Genomic DNA, 19363 nt, shown 5'->3' on the forward strand with positions numbered 1-19363 from the left:
AAAATCAATAATATATATATACATATATATATATATATATATATATATATATATATGGATGCCCAGCACATAGTAAACCCAAAAATACTAGTCAATGTTAAAGTGGGGGAGAAGGCCAAGGACTAGGCAATGTCGGCACAGTGGCCATAGGTATAAATCGAAGGTGGCTACGGGAGCAGGCAGGTGGAAAGGACACTTAGCCAGGTCTGGAGGATCAGGGAACTCTTGGCGGAAGCCCGGAGAACCAGGGGTTGGGAAGTGGGTAAAGGAAGCGCCATCTGTAGGGGAACAATAAGCAGGGAGTGAGCCTGGTTTTGGGGAAACTACAAACAGTTCCGTGTCACTGGAGTTTGGAGGACAGAGGCGACGGCACCAGACCTTCTGAGGCAGATACACATGTTTGTGACAAAGCAGAGTTGCCGTGGAGCCCCACCCAGGCTGTCGGACTCCAAAGATTATGCTGGAACCGCTGGACCCAGGACGCGTCCCCACAGGATGTGGCACTATTATATAGTATATACTGAATGCTGAGCGTTAGCCATCTCCGTAATTAGCTTCCCCCCACCCCCCAGCTTTATTGAGGTATAACTGACAAATAAAATTATAACATATTTGAAATGTATAAGGTGATGATTTGATATGCATTGTGAAAGGATTCCCCCATCGAGTTAATTAACACATCCATTACTTTCCATATTTACTCCCTCTCCTTATTTTTGATGATAACATTTAAGAAATTGGCATTTCATGACAAGCCTGAGCTCTAGTACTAACTCTTCAAAGCAGCAATATTAATAAGGCTATTAAGGGTTAATGGAAAGAGGACAATTGCATGTTGGTTACTATTCGTGTAATATTTTTATGTATATAATGTTTTAATATACAGTATGTTATACTGTACAGTATCTATAATAATAAAAGCATAATATGCTAATTAGACCGGACGACCTTCCAGACGAAGCCACAGCGGTGGGGGGGGGGGGGGAGCCTGAGTCCCTTGCACGAATTTCGTGCATCAGGCCTCTGGTACTTTTAAATAATAGCCTCATTTACAACTTCAAAAGTATCTCTAATAATTGCAAGGTAGATATTATCGCCATTTTATGAGGGAGATACGGAGGCTCAGAGGAGTTAAATGTCTTGCCCCAGGACCTATGTTCACACCCAGGTTTCTCTCAGCCTCGGGCCTTCCCTCCATGCCTCAAGCCCAATGAACCAGCTGGCCAAGTTGCCCTGTGTAGGGAACACAAAAACACGCCTGAAATGATCAGAAATATGGTGCCTCTTAGTTTTGTTCCTGAGACACCTTGAATTACGGCAAAATGTTCATTGTCTACTGACATAGTATCTTCCAGGGGACATTTAAAAACATGCCTCCCCCATGCCCGCCTATCTCTCAGGATATTTTTGCAACATAATTACAGGCAACACTGCCAGCCCTGCGATCAGCCAGCTGACGGCCTCCTCAAGTTTGCTGTCTTCTCCAGCTAAAATTCAGAAGCTGAATAAATCACTGTTTACTGCACGAAACTGTATTTTATTACATTAATTAAATATAAGCTCCCAGGGAAATGTCTGCCTTGGAAAATTTAAAAACTAAAAAATAAACAAACAAACAAAACCCACCTAAAACTAGGAAACAGAAATTCCAAAAAGGTGAGGATACTTTGGCCAGCCAGAAGAGAATTTTTAAACACCATTTGAAAGACTTTCTGGCTATATTCATGTTTAGTTAAGTGTGGATAACTAATACCACCTAGCTAGTGCTGATTTTTTAAGCTAAATGAAAATAATGCTAAAATAAGCTTAAATGTTATGTCATTCAGTGTGTGGTATAAATTCCTTATTTTGATCATTATAGAAATTATTTTCTCTTTGTTCCTATCAAAGAAATATTGACAAGTAGATAGAGAACATTGCTTTAAAGGAGCTCCACCCCTAACCGGTTTGGCTCAGTGGATAGAGCGTCGGTCTGCGGACTGAAGGGTCCCTGGTTCGATTCCGGTCAAGGGCATGTACCTTGGTTGCAGGCACATCCCCAGTAGGGGGCATGCAGGAGGCAGCTGATCGATGTTTCTAACTCTCTATTCCTCTCCCTTCCTCTCTGTAAAAAATCAATAAAATATATTTTAAATAATAATAATAAATAAAGGAGCTCCAAATTGTGGCCTGCCTGGGACATCCACATGTTTATCTGCCCTTGACTACCACAGACTGTCACATGTGTGACTTTCACGTACATACCTAAGTTGTTGAGTACCTAGAAATCCATGGAAAGAGAAACTAAAGCTTTCAGAGAATAACCTATCAGAATTGTCAAATATGGAATATTAACTAAGATCTCCCAATTGCCAGGCAAAAAAAACAAATCATCCTTCCATACAGGTTCAGATGGTGAATGAGCCCAACAGACGTGCGTCCTGAGCAGCACGTGCACTGCCTGGAAGGAAGCTGCTCGGGAAGGCAGACGATCAGAAGGTACCTGGAGAGTTTGGGATCCTAACAGAGAAATTCATTTTATAACTTGAAAATAGAATGGCATCAGGCCTTGTTAGTCGACTGCATGAGTCTCCATGATTCCCCGTAAGACTCTGGTCTCTGCCCAACAGAGCCCAAATGTATGGCCAGTAGTTTCATTCCTTCTTTAGATATGTTCCCACATCCAGTCCGTCTAGTCTCCTGCCTGGGAACCTCTCGTTACATGTCTATTAAGAGTTTAACTCTGAGAAGGTAAGGAAAACGATGGTATTTCCAAGTTCTTGGGGGAGGAGGGTGTTGTAACTAAGATGGCCTTTAGATACATCTTTGCCTTCCTCACCTCTTACAAAGTTGAAAAGACGTAGGAAATTAGAACAGACTCATCTGTGTTCAAAGAGGACACCTTCACTTTACAGATGTGACTTTCCCAGTGCCACATGGACAGTGGGACCACGTACTGGTTTTTTTGTTGTTGTTGTTTTAAAAATATTTGTATTGATTTCAGAGAGGAAGGGAGAGAGATAGAAACATTAATGATGAGAGAGAGAATCATTGATGGGCTGCCTCCTGCATGCTTCACACTGGGGATAGGGTCTCTCTCACCTCTCTCTCTCTCTCTCTCTCCCTCCCCCACTCATCCCTCCCTCCTGATATGTGCCCTGACCAGGAATCAAACCGTGACCTCCTGGTTCATAGGTCAACACTTAACCACTGAGCCATGCCAGCCAAGTTACACTCAATTTTTTTAAACCAAAATTTCCCCTCTAGCTTCCACCCTTTTCCTATCTTGTTTCCCTGGTCCTTATTTAGGGTGGAAAGGAGGTTATCCATGGAAGGAGACAAATGTGGCAACAAAGGCAGTAAAAACTAGTTTGATGCTTTCCCTATCAGGGGTGGGGAACCTTTTTGCTACCAAGGACCATTTGGATATTTATAACATTATTCGAGGGCCATACAGAATGATCAACTTAAAAATTAGCCGGCTATATTTGGTCAAACATGTAATTAATTCACCCCTACTGCCTGGGCAGGGCCGACCAAATGATTTCGGGGTCCTTGCACCGTGGGCGGGATGTTCCCCACCCGGAACTGTGGCTGCAGATGGCCCCAGGCTCAGAGCTGGTCCCTGACACTTGGGCAGGAGCCTGCCAGCCGCTCCGTCTCTGGAGCGTTTCCTAGGGCACCTCGCTCCTGAGCCTTCCAGCTGAATGCTTAGCTGGGTCACCAGCTTCTCACCAAACGCTTCCTGTGCCGGAAACAATCACCAGAAAGTTGAGATTATTTAAATGAGCCCGGAGTCTGGGGCTGAGAGACAGCTGGAGCCCCATGGCCTCCCCCTTCTCTGGGTTCATCCTTCTCCACGCTGCCAGGCCACTTCCTGTGTCACGTCAGTCTCGTTGCATGCTACAAAGCATTTTCTGCTCGGTTAGCAGACGGGGGAGGACCCCCTCCAGATCGTAGACGCTCTTTCTCTTCTATTTGAGGCCAAGCTCCCAAGTCCTTAGAAGATTGCTGGTGCTGGGCCACTCCTTTAGTTAGTGTTTATTGAATTCATACTGTAGGCATCACAAACAGCACGTATATGGGTGGGTTGTGGGTTCAACACCCAGCCCTGGTCAGGGCATGTTAGGGAGGCAACCAATCGATGTGTCTCTCTCACATATCTCTCTCTCTCTCATATCTCTCTCTCTTTCTCTCTCTCCCCCTCCCCCCTCTCCCCTTCCCTACTCATCTCTCCCTCCCACTCTCTCTAAAAATCAATGGGAAAAATATCCTCGGGTGAGGATTAAAAAAAATTAATCCTACCCTCGAGCGCTACCCTCTCGGTAGCAGTCGGATGCCTTTCTATTAGGGGTAAAAATAGAATATTGGGGACTAGCTATGGTTATGGGAACTATTAATCATGCTCTGTTAACCATGATTGCCTTGTGTTGGTTATATTCTGACCTGGCTAGGAGTTGTATGCCCCAGGACCTGGGAGTCAACCTTGGACCTGGGACTCAACCTCTGAACCATTCTCATTTAAGAACTGCCTATTATCACGGAAAGATGAACAACCTTGTTTCCCAACAATGGAGTCCCACCTCAGCCTCCTACTTCCCCATGTAATCCTTGTCCTACTCTATATAAGCAGCTGGCTTATGGGGGGCTGCAGAGCAGATGTTTGTGGATGACCTGCTGCTCTCCCATGCTGCCAGCAATATGGGAATAAAGGCTCACATATGATTCAACTCTGTCTCTGCTTAATTGGCTCAAGTAGTGACCGGCAGCACGGACCCACTGATTGTCCGGTTACATTCCCCTCCCCCCTTTTATCTCCCCAGGAGAGTCACCTTTGCCTCTCTCCTAAGCTCCAAAGGCCCTTCTGTGCCTCTTAACTTGTTTCCTTAGCCCATTTCTTCTATGGCTCACTTTGACTACCTCTGGAACGTTCTAAATAAACTTTCTCTTATACTTTGTGTTAACGTAAAAACATTCAAACATGTAAAGAATTTTTGTGAGTTTATTTGAGCCAAACTGTGGACAATTGCGGGGAAGCAGAATCTCAACGGGTTGGGATAATGCTCCAGAGAATGGTGGTTTTTCATCTATTTTTATACATTGCAATCAAAGGAGGGGACGTTGCCTGGCCACCGTGGTTCAGTGGCTGAATGTCGAACTATGATCTAGGAGGTCACGGTTCGATTCCCGGTCAGGGCACAAGCCCGTGTTGCGGGCTGGATCCCCAGTGTGAGGCATGCAGGAGGCAGCCAATCGATGATTCTCTCTCATCATTGATGTTTCTATCTCTCTTCCTCTCTGAAATCAATAAAAAATATATTTTTAAAAAAGGAGGGGACACAGGTGGGTTACATAAAATCCATTGGTGATAGATTAGAGAGGCAGGAGAAAGCAAAGTGGGGAAACCTCTGGGATTGGATAAAGAGTAAAATGATAGACACATAACAGTCAACAATTAACATGATAACAATAACAATGAAGGAATTTGTGGTCTCTGTCCTGGTACCCAGGCACATTAGGTTGTGCCCCAAGGGGCTTGAAAAAAGGGAAGTTATAAGTTACCCAGACATTTCAAGGGTATGTTATCATAGATGCAAAAAGACAGATGGGCTCAGTAAAGGTAAAGGCTGACCTTGTCAGTGAAGATACCAGCCTAGGAGGTGACTACCCACCATAACTGCTTTTAGTTAAAGTTTAATTTCAGACCATCCTTTGTGGTTACTTTAGGTCTTTGAGTTTGCAAGACCTCCATGCAGTCCTCCCCTGAGCTTGTCAGGTTAGCATGTGGCCCCTTTTGTCCACATTTGAAACAAATAAAATAATAAAATAGTCAAATTTATAGAAGCGAAGAGTGGAACAGTGGTTGTTAAGAGATGGGGGAGGGAGAAATAGGGAGGTCCTAACCAAGAGGCATAAGTTTCAGTTAAGCAAGATGAATAAAGTCTGGAGAACTGTTGTACAACATTGTACTCATATTGCACATTTTAAAATTTGCATCTTTCTGTATTACATCACACACTTTAAAATTTATTAAGAATGTAGATCTTATGTTAAGTGTCTCCTACAATAAAATAATTTTTAAAAAATGCTTGAGGTCTGAAGTCTGAGTAGAGGAAAGAAATAATGAGAACAGAAATAGGGAAGCTGAGAAAAGGACCTGTTTTTGTGTTGATGTGGTGAGAGGGAGGACTTCCAAGTGGATGTACCTTTATGGCAGTGGAACATAATTGATTGGCAATAAAAATATAAATAAAGACAAGACTCCGAGAGATATTTGAGGCCAACTGCAACTTACTAAATAAAGAGTTTAAAGGACAATCAGCTCGGGACATAGAATTGAGCCTAAGGAAAACATACTTAGAGGTTGACGGGATGAGAAGAAACCATGAAGGAAAAAAGATGATCAGAAAAATAGAGGCAAATGAGAAAGAACTGTGTCACGAAGCCATGTGAGAAACAAATTTAAAAGAGTGGGCACCCAGCCAGTGTGGCTCAATGGTTGAGCATCGACCATGAACCAGGAGGTCATGGCTCAATTCAGGTCAAGGCACATGCCCAGGTTTCAGGCTTTATCCCCAGGAGGTGTGCAAGAGGCAGCTGGTCGGTGATTCTCTCTCATCATTGATGTTTCTGTCTCTCTCCCTTTCCATTCCCCTCAACTATATGTTTCAATAAAAACATACTTTTAAAAAACATATTCAAATAAAAACATATTAAAAAAAGAAATTGGTCAACTATGTAAAAGCCAATGACAATTGAGTAAAAACCATTTATGAGGTCTGAGATACCCTGGAATATGAGTAGCCCAGCCTGACCTCCCCTACCTAGGTAACAAACATTTTGGGCTAAAGAAGTTGTGAACTACACTGATGTTCCTTCTTCAAAAAGTAAGTGGTGGCCTCTCTGTCAGGAAACCTGGGCAGGGCTGTTTTCCCATGGCCCGGCTGCTTTCTCTGACATTCCTGAGAAAAGCATAGGAAAGGGGCTTATTTTGCTTGCCATGAAACTCATTATCCCCTTAACTCTTACTAAAAAAGTTACAGGTTGAAAAACTAAAATTGTTTGCAAAACTATAGTTTAATTATTATTTTTTAAAATATGTTTTTATTGATTTCAGAGAGGGAGAGAGAGATAGAAACATCAATGATGAGAGAATCATTGATCAGCTGCCTCCTGCACACCCCACACTGGGGATCAAGCCCACAACCCAGGCATGTGCCCTTGGCCAGAATCGAACCCGGGACCCCTCAGTCCACAGGCCGATGCTCTGTCCACTGAGCCAAACCAGCTAGGGCTATAGTTTAATTATTATTATTCATGAGCAACAGAGGCAACAAAAGGAGGACTCACTACTCCAATTAGCTTCCAGCTCAAAGGATATGCGAGTAGTGTAGCTAGACTAGGGATTGTGGAAGTGAGAATGACGAACTGCCTCTTGGTTTCTATCTATTTTTTAAAAATATATATTTTATTGATTTTTTACAGAGAGGAAGGGAGAGTTAGAAACATCAATGAGAGAGAAACATTGATCAGCTGCCTCCTGCACACCCCCTACTGGGGATGTGCCAGCAACCAAGGTACGTGCCTTTGACCGGAATCGAACCTGGGACCCTTCAGTCCGCAGGCCGACACTCTATCCACTGAGCAAAACCGGTTAGGGCGAGGTTTCTATCTATCTTTACTGTTCTGACTAATTAAATGTTCATAACTTACACTAACAGCATGGGTTTTTGTAAGGGTCAGTCTCTTGATCAAGTGTCCCTGAACTTGACCGATATGATATTGGGATCCTGAGGGAAATGTAGGAGTTGGCTTTTATCCTGTTCACAAAGATCCTGGGTTTGTCTACCTAAGTGAAAGAACAGGAAATGGATTTCACTTGAGCTTTTATTAGTGGAAAATTTTATGAACTCTGTGGAGTAATTTTTAATCTTTGCTGCATAAAACCTCTGAAGATAATGAGAAACCTATCTTGAGGACTGATTCAGGCAGATGAGATCACCGTCGAACAAATCCCTCTTAAAGAATCTTTTCTATTCCAGAATGATTTTTAAAATAACATTCCGAAAGTTGAAGGAGTTCGCAAGCCTTGAAACTAAGTTTTAATAAACCAATACTGCGTAAACTACACTTCCCAGGAGGTCTCGCGGGCGTGTCTCCGCAGTCCACTGTTACTTTCACGGCGAGGTGAGCTGGGAAATGTAGTTCTCCAAACCACCAGCACGTGACGCGTGCCGAGGAGACCAGAGGGACCGCGCCTGCTGAGTCCGGGGAGCCGAGGTGTGAGCCGCTCCTGCCTCAGAGTTTGGTTTGCTCCGTGGAGGGAGGGCTCCCATCTTCTGGCCCAACCCGGGAAGTGAGGTGGCCCGGCTTCGTCGCTCGCTCGAGCCGCTCCGGGGAAGTCCCGGCGGGTGCGGCACTGCCTAGCTTCATTCCGTTTCTCGGCAGCGGGGCGGGCAGGGGGAGAAGGTGCGATCCGCCGCGGGGGCTCGGAGGTCGCGCCCGGCGCCCCGCGCTCCACCCAAGCTGCGGCCGCGCGGGGAGGAAGCGCGCAAAGGTTGAGTGTAGTTTCCCGTTTTGCTTTCTCGTCAGTGCAGCCCCAGCAGGCGGTGGGCGGAATGCCGAACCTCAGCATGAAGGGGGTCGGGAGCCACCGAGGTTAAAACCGGCGAGTCCCCCGGCTTCCCGCCTCCCTAACACGTCCACCGCGCTCGCCATGGGCAGCCGCGATCTCATGTTCAAAGTGCTGGTGGTGGGGGACGCCGCGGTGGGCAAGACGTCCCTGGTGCAGAGGTATTCCCAGGACAGCTTCAGCAAACACTACAAGTCCACGGTGGGAGGTAAGCCGTCGAGGGGGGACCCGGGCCGCGGACTCCAGCTGGAGGCTCCAGGGGGGTGGGGAGCTGGGGAGCTCGTGTCGTTGGCTCCTTCCTCGGGTCAGGAAGTAGGTGTCTGGGATCCTAGAGGGAATAACTGATGGGTGTTTGATTTGCCTGCCTGTTTGGGGGTTCCCCCGGTCAGGTTTTCCTAAACCTGAGCTGGCTGCCTGGAAAGAAATGGGGCGAAGGTGTGAAGAGGAGACGCGGGGAGGGGAGGGGGAGAAAAGGAGCAATTGCTGCGTCCGCCAGGGAACTCTGAACTCAGGTCTCTGCCTGCGGGCAGCCGTCCGAGCGGCCATGGGCAGCAGAGGCCGCTGAGACCCCGTGGAGGGCCTGCGAGGGGCCAGCTGGGACTGCTGTCCTGCCGCTCCCGGGAGTTCCAGGCAGCTATTGAAGGAGCAGAAAGGCATTCTGCCCTGGCCTAGCTGCATAAAACCTTTAGAGATGATGAAAAACCTATCTGAGGACTGATTCAGGCTGATAGGGGGATGTCTGCGTGGGCGAGGCCGGAGGCCACACAATCACGTTCGTCGGGGCAGATGAGCTATGTGTTTGTTGTCCATGGATTGCTTAAAGAAAGGCAACCTAGGGATTCTTCAAGGATCGGAACTATACCACTTCTTTGGCCTATTTTCCCACCCCTTTTTCTCTTAAACTGGGTTAGGGAGGAAGGAAGAGAACACCTTAAGAGTTAAATCATTTCTTTTTCTTTCTTTTTTTTTTTCATTTCTTTCTAGGTGTGATCTTTGGACTGGTTTTTCAGGAGTAGAAATGCCTTTTTGTTAAATAGAAGGTGCTTAGCTGGGCAGAGCTGGTGAAGTGGGAGAGTAACAAACATTTATTTATCTCCATTAAAAAAAAATACACACTTTTTGACACACCCCTCCTCCTCCTGCTCCTCCACTCCTCCCGCTCCGCGCCCTCATCCCCTCCCTCATACGCCCAATTCCACCCACCGGCGCTCCCCTCCCCCTGCACATCTGGGGGAGGAGGATGCGAAGGGACCCCGGGAAACACTGCCCCCTCCCCACTCACACCCCCACCCAGCGCCTCCTCGGGACTCCTGGGAAGGGCTTGAAGGGTGTGAATTTTCTCTCAAGTGGGTTGGGGACCTGGATCTTGGGCTGGAGAGGGTTTTGAGAAAGAGGGGGAGAGTGGGAAGCGGGAGAAAAAAAAAAAAACAACACGTTTTTTAAAGGAAAAAAAATGTACACCAATGTAAAATTTGCAAATGTGTGCTGGTATTCATTACGGAGTTTTAAAACGTTAACAAGCATTTACAATCATTTAAATATGTTTTTATTGATTTCAGAGAGAGGAGGAGAGGGATAGAAACATCAGTGATGAGACAGAATTAGAAATTATCTTGGGCAGGAATGGGATGACAAGGTTCCAGAAGATTACTAGAAAGCATATGGTTGCAATGAGAGAGAATCATTGATCGGCTGCCTCCTGCATGTCCCCTACTGGGGATCAAGCTAGAAACCCAGGCATGTGCCTTGACCTCCTGGTTAATGGGTGGACCCTCAACCACTGAGCCACACCTTCGGGGCTATGCATTGTCTTCTTTCTAGGAATCCTCTGGGACCTTGTCACTCTATCCCATTCCTGCCCAAGGTAATGCCTACAGCCTTACGGAAGATGTAGAATTCCCCAGAGTGCGTTTTTATCATAATACAATTTGATTAGGAACCAAGAGTGAAATTGAATGTGAAAGAGGCAAAAGCCACCACACTTACTTAATTTCCCCTTTGCCCCCTATCATTCCTTCTCTGAGAAAACTCCCTAAGTCTCCCAGAAACTGTTTAACTTGAGATTAGTAATTGTTTTCATAATTATCTCCACCCTCCTAGTTCCAGCCATGGGGACAAATAGTATCAAATAAATTGGTTTGATAAGAGAGTAAAAGCTAAAGACTCCCTTCTGAGAGTGAGTATGAATGAGCTGTAATACCTGAGTGTGGGCTCATCTCAGTTCACCGAGGACTTAAAAATTGAATGAATGAATGAATGAATGAATGAATGAATGAATAGGAGTGTGTCCCTAGTGTTGAAACTGCAGATTTGATCTGAGGTTTTCTGTGGATTGTTTAAAGGTAAATCTTATTCAACTACATTATACATATATTTTCAGTGGATTTCGCTCTGAAGGTTCTCCAGTGGTCTGACTCCGAGATGGTGAGGCTGCAGCTGTGGGATATTGCAGGTAGGCTGGGAAGACTGAATAGGAACAAAGGGAGACGTTTTGGGGCAACCAGCCAGCTCCCAGAGAAAAAGTGGGGCAGGAAAACCAGGAGTGTGCTCCCGATGATTGAGCTGCGCTGAGGATGCGCGAGCTGAACAGACACAGACCTTTTGTAGATGTTTCTGCAGATGTCTTGCCCTGTAAATGCAAAGCAGTCTCTGTGTGGAGGGGCTGGCAAGGTGGTGGATTGTCCAGGCCACAGGTGGATGCTCCCACAGCAGGGGGAGGGTGCTTTTTCCAGCTGATCTTGGTAAGAAACAAGATACTCGGGAAATAGAGACAATAATGATAGCTAACCCTTATTATGTGTCAAGCACTTTTCTAAACATTTTTTTTTATTCACTGACTCATTAATCCTGGCAATGACCCTATGATAAAGCCACTGCTCTGCTTCTGTCTCCACTTTTCTGATGGGAAATATTTAGCTTTGAAAGCTTGACTTGTCCAAAGTCACATAGATCGTAAATGACAGAGCAGGGATTTGGACTTGGATGATCTGGGTACAAAATCTGGACTTAACCGCCATGCATACTGCCTTCTCTCCCACAATGAAGGTAGAAAGGACAGGATGTAAGAGGGGGTTCTGGGACTGGTTCTCAGGATCACCTTCTAGGGACCTCTCCTCTCCTCCCAGGGCAGGAGCGCTTCACATCTATGACACGACTATACTATCGAGATGCCTCTGCCTGTGTTATTATGTTTGATGTTACCAATGCCACTACCTTCAGCAACAGCCAGAGATGGAAACAGGACCTGGACAGCAAGCTCACACTGCCCAATGGAGAGCCTGTGCCCTGCCTGCTCTTGGCCAATAAGGTACGTGGTCAGTCTAGGAAAATGGTTCCTGGTCTCAATCACTGGTGAGAGGGCAAGCTTATCTAAAATGCTCTTCCAGCCCTAGCTGGTTTTGCCCAGTGGATAGAACGTCAACCTGTAGACCGAAGGGTCCTGGGTTCGATTCCGGTCAAGGGCATGTGTCAAGGGTTGTGGGGTCGGTCCCCCATGGGGGCGTGCAGGAGGCAGCCAATCAGTGATTCTCATCATTGATGTTTCTGTCTCTCCCTCTCCCTTCAACTCTGAAGTCAATAAAAACATTTAAAAAGAATAAAATAAAATGCTCTTCCATTCTTGTGATCCATTTTCCCTTCTCAAGTTGGCAAAATCATCTCTACCTCCTTTCAAAGGGATATTGAGGCTTTCTTGGGGAAAGATGTAGAATGTAGGTTTTAGATGCTGCTGTTCTTCGCCATTGGTGGGAAGGTTTTTAATCCACGGGTATTTGAGCTGTGTTCCTAATCCCAGGAAGTTTATGGTGTTGCCTTTTATTCATTCTCTTTGCCAGTGTGATCTCTCCCCTTGGGCAGTGAGCCGAGACCAGGTTGACCGTTTCAGTAAGGAGAACGGTTTCACGGGTTGGACAGAAACATCAGTCAAGGAGAACAAAAATGTTAATGAGGCCATGAGGTGAGTAGCTTATGGGCACACAGATGTACCCATCTTCCACGGTAGCTCGTTGTACCTTCTTTTCTTTTTTTTTAAATCAGGAGCATATTCTTGATTTATACTCTCAAAACCTCGAACAGTGCCTGACAAATAGCAAGTCTTAATAAATGTTTCTTGAACTGAATTCTGTTTCTTGACAGCAAAGGTAATTCGGGGTTAATCTTCTGAAATACCAAACTGGAGATCTGACTCCATCTTTTGATCCCTGAACCTCACAGTGGGATTCTGCCAGGTATTTAGAAACGAAGTTTTGTGTTCCAGAAACCTCAAGTACAAATCAATTAGACACTGAAATAACACAGATCAGGATTCAGCTTGCTTCTATGTTCCAAACAAAAGATAAGCTTTTCCTTTTCAGACAAATAAACCACATCAAATTGACTATGCTATGGTATCAATAACAAATAGCAGGTGGATGGCCAACAAGAAACATGTAGCTCTTGTTTATTTAATCTACCCACTTTGCACAGATTTCTGATAAAATTAAATAGATTTCATAGATGTACCCATCTCCCACTGCAGCCCATTGTACCTTTTTTCTTGTTTCTGAGCAAATAAGAACAGACTGGGCCACTGGAATGCCAGCTTCTGAAGGTCAGAGTTGCTGTCCTCTCTCCTGAGATAACTGGGGACAAACCTGGCGGCTTTAGTGAACGCCATCTGGCGTTAAGACAGACAGTGTCTGCTGTTTCTCCCTTTCCTCAATTCAGCTTGTCAGGCTTATTTTTTATTTGTTTTTTAGAGTCCTCATTGAGAAGATGATGAGCAATTCCAAAGAAGATATGTCTTTGTCCACCCAAGGGGACTACATCAACCTACAAGCCAAGCCTTCCTATAGTTGGGGCTGCTGCTAGTCGTGTTACGCCTGCTTTCCCTCCAGGTTCCAGTTCCTTCCCTTTGGCTGCCCACCCAGCAGTTTCATTAAGTACATTTGAACTGTCTCCTGCTGACTGTCCAGTAAGGAGGGCCGTCATCACTAAGAAAAGACACCTGGGACCCATGTGCTTTTCTGCCTCTCCTGAAACTTGGTTCTCACTTGCTGCTGACGCATGTGGTCCAGTTAGTGCCTTCCCACTCGTCCCCTTTTTATTGAATTTATTGGGGTGACACTGGTTAACAAAATTATATAGGTATCATGTGCACAGTTCTACAATACATCATCTGTACGGTTAGTGCCTTTTGTATAAGAAAGGTCATCTCATCACTCAATTTGTGATCTGGGATTTTGTGGGTAGGACTAGAAATCGGTGTCTGTGTTTTAAGGATCACAATTCTCAGCTGCTTTTGAGCTTATTTTTCCATCTGATGTATGTTGAGATATCAATCTGATATGACTTCAGATTGAGAAGAAAATGAGAACAAAGGTCATTTCCCTTATAGGTCATGACTTTCAGATACTTTCTGTCTTGGACTTTCAATTTAAAGATCTGATTCCAAGATGCAGTAAGAGTGGGGCTTGATATCTTTGGGTTTGGGACTACTGGAGGTGACCCAAAAGTCACTGTTATTTTTGAAGCTTCTAAAGTCATAATTAGCTTTCTCTTGTCTTGGCTTCAAGAAGAATCAAGCTTGCCCTGACCAGTGTGGCTCAGTTGGTTAGAGCATCATCTCCTGCATGGAAAGGTTGCAGGTTCGATTCCGGGTCAGGGCACATGCCTAGGTTGCGAGTTCAGTTCCTGCTCAGGGTAGAAGCAGGAGGCAACCAATTAATGTGATGTGTCTCTCCCATATAAATGTTTTTCTCTCTCCCTCCCTCCCTCCCTCTCTCTCCTCCTTCCTCTAAAAAAAAAAAAAAGTCAAGCTTTCAAATGATCTATCTTGTGTGATGCCAGCATTTCTTTCTGAAAAGAAATTAGGGTGGTCTAATTGTCTCCCTACCAGTAGGGTAAGGGAGGGGTTTGCCGTTTCTGCAGGTTTCTGGGTTGATGTTTTGATGCATAATGCTTCATGTGGTGCCCAGTTGTCTGATCCTCGAAGCTCTGGGAATCTGAATGGAAGAAGAGGGAGAGGTTAATAGAACAAAACCCTGTGAGCAACTTGCTTATAAGCAATCTGAGTGGCTAGCACTTAACAGCCACAGGAATATTATGTACAGATCTTTGCCTGGGGGTGGAAGTAGACAGACAGGAAATCATTAGCTAATTTAAGTGCTAAATCAGGGAGAGGTTTTAGTATCAAATCGCTTTTAAGCAGTATAATTTGTTAAATTCTCACAGGATAGTGATTTATAACCTACCCAAAATTATGAATATTCTTAGTGAACCTGGAGGCCTACAGTTCTTTGAGAGACACTTGTCTAAATGTATCCTAAGTCAGTGGTTCCCAAGTCTGACTGGTCAGATCTAACTTATATGTGGAATCGAATGAACAAAATAAACTGACCAACAAAATAGATCCAGAGATATGGAACAGACTGACAGATCTCAGTCTGTTTTTAATACTGATTATAACTTTTGCACAATGTTTGGAGACCTTGGAGATTCAGGTAGGGTTTTTATTACAATGATTCTGAAGGTAATAGTGGGTTAACAAATTCTTTTTATTTGAGAAGAACATTGATTTGTATGCACTGGTTTCAACCCCAGCAATCCTCTCTAATAAAATGGCAATATGCAAATTAACCATCACTCCGCTACATAAGCCACACCCACCAGCCAAGCCACGCCCACCAGCCAATCAGGGTGAGTATGCAAATTAACCCCAATCCAAGATGGCTACAGCCACAGAGAGCAAGGTTTCCCAGGTAACAGAGGAAGCCAAGCTTTCCATAGCCGTTGCAGGCCTAAGCCTCCACTCAAGCTACAAAGTTTCAATTATAGAAGGTAAACAAATTCAAACAAATGGCGGCAGAATGGAGCTTGAGAGAGCAGGCCAGGGTTGCCGGCGGCAACAGGGGAAGCAAAGCTTTCTGCACACCCTGGCCGGGCTCACCCGCTTAAGGCTACAAAGTTTCAATTGTAGAAGGTGAATTAACTGCCACCGAAATGGCTGCCGCCTCAGGCTACAAAGTTTCAATTGTAGAAGGAAAATAAATTCCAGATACCAGGGCCTCCTCTTGGGTCGCCAGGGTGCGTGGCTGGCCTGCAAACCACCACAGGTCCCTCGCTCAGGCCACCCCACGCCCCAAGGGAACCCCACTCTGATCTGGGACATCCTTCAGGGCAAACCAGCTGGCCCCCACCCCTGTACCAGGCCTCTATCCTATCTAATAAAAGAGTAATATACAGATTGATCATCACTGCAACACACAATATAGCTGCCTCCATGTGGTCAAAGATCCTGCCCCCATGTGGACACAAGATGGCCACCACAAGATGGCCAGCAGGAGAGGGCAGTTGGGAGGCACCCGGCCTGCAAGGGAGGGCAGTTGTGAGGGAGGGCAGTTGAGAGGGACCAGGTTTGAAAGGGAGGGCAGTTGGAGGTGATCAACCCTGCAGGAGAGGGCAGTTAGGGGTGACCAGGCTGGCAGAGGAGGGAAGTTGGGGGCAAACAGGCTGGCAGGGGAGCAGTTAAGCATCAACCAGGCTGGCAGCGGAGTGGTTAGGGGGTGATCAGGCTGGCAGGCAGAAGCGGTTAGGGGCAGGCAGGCAAGCAGTTGGGAGCCAGCAGTCCTGGATTGTGAGAGGGATGTCCGACTGCCCGTTTAGGCCCGATCCCACCAGGATTGGGCCTAAACGGGCAGTCGGACATCCCTCCAGGAGTCCCAGATTGGAGAGGGTACAGGCTGGGCTGAGGGACAACCCCCCGCCGTGCACGAATTTCGTGCACCGGGCTTCTAGTATCAAATAAGTGGGAAATAAGTCTTGTATTCATGATAGTTATTGGCCTTTAATGTGAGTCTGTTAAAATGTTAGTCTATCCCACCCTAGCCGGTTTGGCTCAATGGATTCTGCCCGGGTTCGATTCTGGTCAAGGGCATGTACGTGTGTGGGAGGCAACCAATCAATGTGTCTCTCTCACATCGATGTTTCTCTCTGTCTCCCTCTCCTTTCCACTCTAAAAATCAATGGAAAAATACCTTCCGTTAATCCTCCAGTAAGGATTAACAAAATAAAACAAAAAGTTAGTCTATGCTGATTAGTCAAGAGTATTGTGGACATAGAGACTTTATTTTTTAAATACCTTCTTTAAAAACGAAGGTAAATGTTTTTCTGTTTATCTGTTAATTTATTGGTACCAGTTGCCTAATACCAATTCAGTACTTGATGTAACATCCCAAATACTCCTCAGAAATGTGATCATTTTAAAAAATAGAATATCCTTTCTTTTCCCATTTGCTGACTCAAGATCTACCTGCCTTTTCAAGCATTGCTAGAAGCTGGCCTGCCAGCCCTTATGGATTTTTCTCTCCTAATTGGTGAAAATGATAGGCCTGAAATTAATTAAAGAAGAAATTTGAAATATAACTAATTTCTCTCTATGTCCCTATCCATAAAGAAAAGGGAAAACAATTAAGGAAGAAGAAAATATTTACGTGACTTGAAATATGATTATACTAAAAATAATTAGATCTTATCATTTGGATGCCACCTCTCAGGTAAAATTGTTTGGAACATGGATACTGTTGTAGCCCTTCCCTAGAGAAGTTTCCATATTTGAGACAAGATGTCCCTCCAACCACAGCTGCTCTATGGTCCAAAAGAAAACAAGCATTCCCTGCAGTATGCTCTAGGAGACCCAAGGAAGGACTGAAAATTGCGCTGTGGGATTGTGACTGCCATGGCTTTCCACTCTGGGCAAGAGAGCTAAGTGACCAACTAAGCAGAGAATAAGAGACCACAGGTCAAGCAAGGCCCCTCAGCAGGAAGTGAGGTTTGCTCTTCTGTTACTACTAGTGAGCCAAAATTACGTCCAGAGATTTCCCTAGTTCCCTTTCCTTAGCTATTGCCAAAGTATGTTGGGGTTCCTCATTATTTCCAGATTTAACTCTTTTCTTTCTTTTTTTTTTTTTTAACATTTTATTGATTTATTACAGAGAGGAAGGGAGAGGGAGAGAGAGTCAGAAACATCGATGAGAGAGATACATCCATCAGCTGCCTCCTGCACACCCGCTACTGGGAATGTGCCCGCAACCAAGGTACATGCCCTTGACCAGAATCGAACCTGGGACCCTTGAGTCCACAGGCCGACACTCTATCCACTGAGCCAAACCAGTTAGGGCTAACTCTTTTCTTTATGTGGTCTGTCTTCTGTCCGCAAGACAGTGCCCCATCTTACAGGAGGCTTTCCTGCCCTTCGTTGTCCTTCTGTAGGCAGTGGCCTGCTTTTGACATGATCTAAGGCCATGGTAAAAAGATGTAAAAATCGCCACAGTATTCGATAAACTCCATTGACCAGATTGCCCAAAGAAGTTTCCCCTCCACTCATTTTGGTTCACTATGTGTAGGAAGAGTCCTCAGCTGTATAAGTGACTCATTTATTACAGCCAAACACTCCCCAAAGCTGCAAGTTGGATTAGGTAGGAAACCACTAGGAAGAGATGTGTTCTAAAGAACTATACATGTATTTTTAATTCCACCATAAATACCAAAGACTTAAAAATATATCCACCTTATGACTTTCATTGTTATTAGAAAAACTACCTTTTCTTTGACTTTCAAGCATAATCTGAATTCTCTCAAATTTTATCTGTAGAGTTTCAGTATAATAATAGTATTGCTCTATATCAGGGAAAGAGGCTAATAGGAGAATATACACTGAGTGGCCAGATTATTATGATCTCTGAACACATAATAATCTGGCCACTCAGTGTACTTATGTATAAGGGAAAGCTTGCAAATCTTTATATGTCAAGGGACCAGGAGATAGTGGCCCCCAGCCTCTGGCTAGTAAGTCCTCTGCTTCTTTCTAACTACCCACAATGCAGTTCTTATACATGGAAAAACCTTATTTTAAAATCCCAACTCTGTGGTCAGTCTACACTGAGTGGCCAGATTATTATGCATTCAGAGATCATAATAATCTGGCCACTCAGTGTATATTTAAAGTAATTTACTATTTCAATGGCTTATGCAATTATGGAGGCTAACAGATCCAAAAATCTGCAAGTCCTGACATCCCAGTCAAAGTCCCACAGCTGGCAGGCTGATACTTTAGTTAGAACACCATCGGGCAGGAGAATTCTTGCTTACTCAGCCGAAAGTCAACCTTTTCTTCTATTTAGGCCTTCAACTGATTGGATGAGACCCACCCACAACGGGGAGAGCAATCTGCTTTACTCAGACTACTGATTTAAGTGTTAATTTCATCCAAAAATACTGTCACGGAAACACCCAGAATGACATTTGATCAAATATCTGGGTACCCCAGGGTCTAGTCAAGTTGATACATAAAATTAACCACCACATGCACTTAGTAGTACTTTACCGTATAATGGTGCTTTGGGTACCTTTCCTTTCCATTCTAACTTGACTCGTACTCAAAGTCCATCTGATTAGGAACTCAGTGGGAATAAAGAGGAGAAAGCAAATAGGAAGAGGAAGGGGACAAGGTAGGCTTTGATGACTTATCATGATATCAGAAGGGTAGCACTGGGTACCAATGTCCGGTTTAGTATTAAACTCTTTCCTCAGATATGTAAGTTGTATGTGCCTATTACACTATCTTGGACATAAAGCAAACAGTTCTTCCCATTTTATGGTTGAGGGAACAAATGCCTCTAAACGTGACTGTCTGAAAGGCAGCTAGTTGAATTTGTAATGAAGCCAAGACATCAGTGCAAGTCCTCTAATTCCCCGTCTTCATTCTGCCCTTCAGGT

General features: G+C 44.9%; 1 protein-coding gene across 5 annotated transcripts; it reads left to right on the forward strand.

Annotated features, from left to right (window-relative positions):
- The first annotated feature begins 8208 nt into the window (after positions 1-8208).
- On the forward strand, positions 8209-15409 carry RAB29 (RAB29, member RAS oncogene family). Of its 5 annotated transcripts, none has more exons than XM_079762134.1 (6): positions 8209-8259; positions 8577-8819; positions 10992-11063; positions 11737-11918; positions 12445-12566; positions 13348-15409. In XM_079762134.1, exons 2-6 carry the CDS (start codon positions 8696-8698, stop codon positions 13457-13459), a joined length of 612 nt encoding a protein of 203 aa, XP_079618260.1. In that variant the 5' UTR covers positions 8209-8259; positions 8577-8695; the 3' UTR covers positions 13460-15409. The 5 variants fall into 5 exon arrangements, with proteins under 5 accessions (XP_079618260.1, XP_079618259.1, XP_079618261.1 ...); XM_079762133.1 differs by having other exon boundaries at positions 8214-8259; positions 8572-8819; XM_079762135.1 differs by lacking the exon at positions 8209-8259 and adding an exon at positions 8276-8390.
- The last annotated feature ends 3954 nt before the right edge of the window (positions 15410-19363 follow it).

This window comes from Cnephaeus nilssonii, assembly GCF_951640355.1.
Source record: "Cnephaeus nilssonii genome assembly, chromosome: 21".
In the NCBI taxonomy this organism is placed as follows: domain Eukaryota; kingdom Metazoa; phylum Chordata; class Mammalia; order Chiroptera; family Vespertilionidae; genus Cnephaeus; species Cnephaeus nilssonii.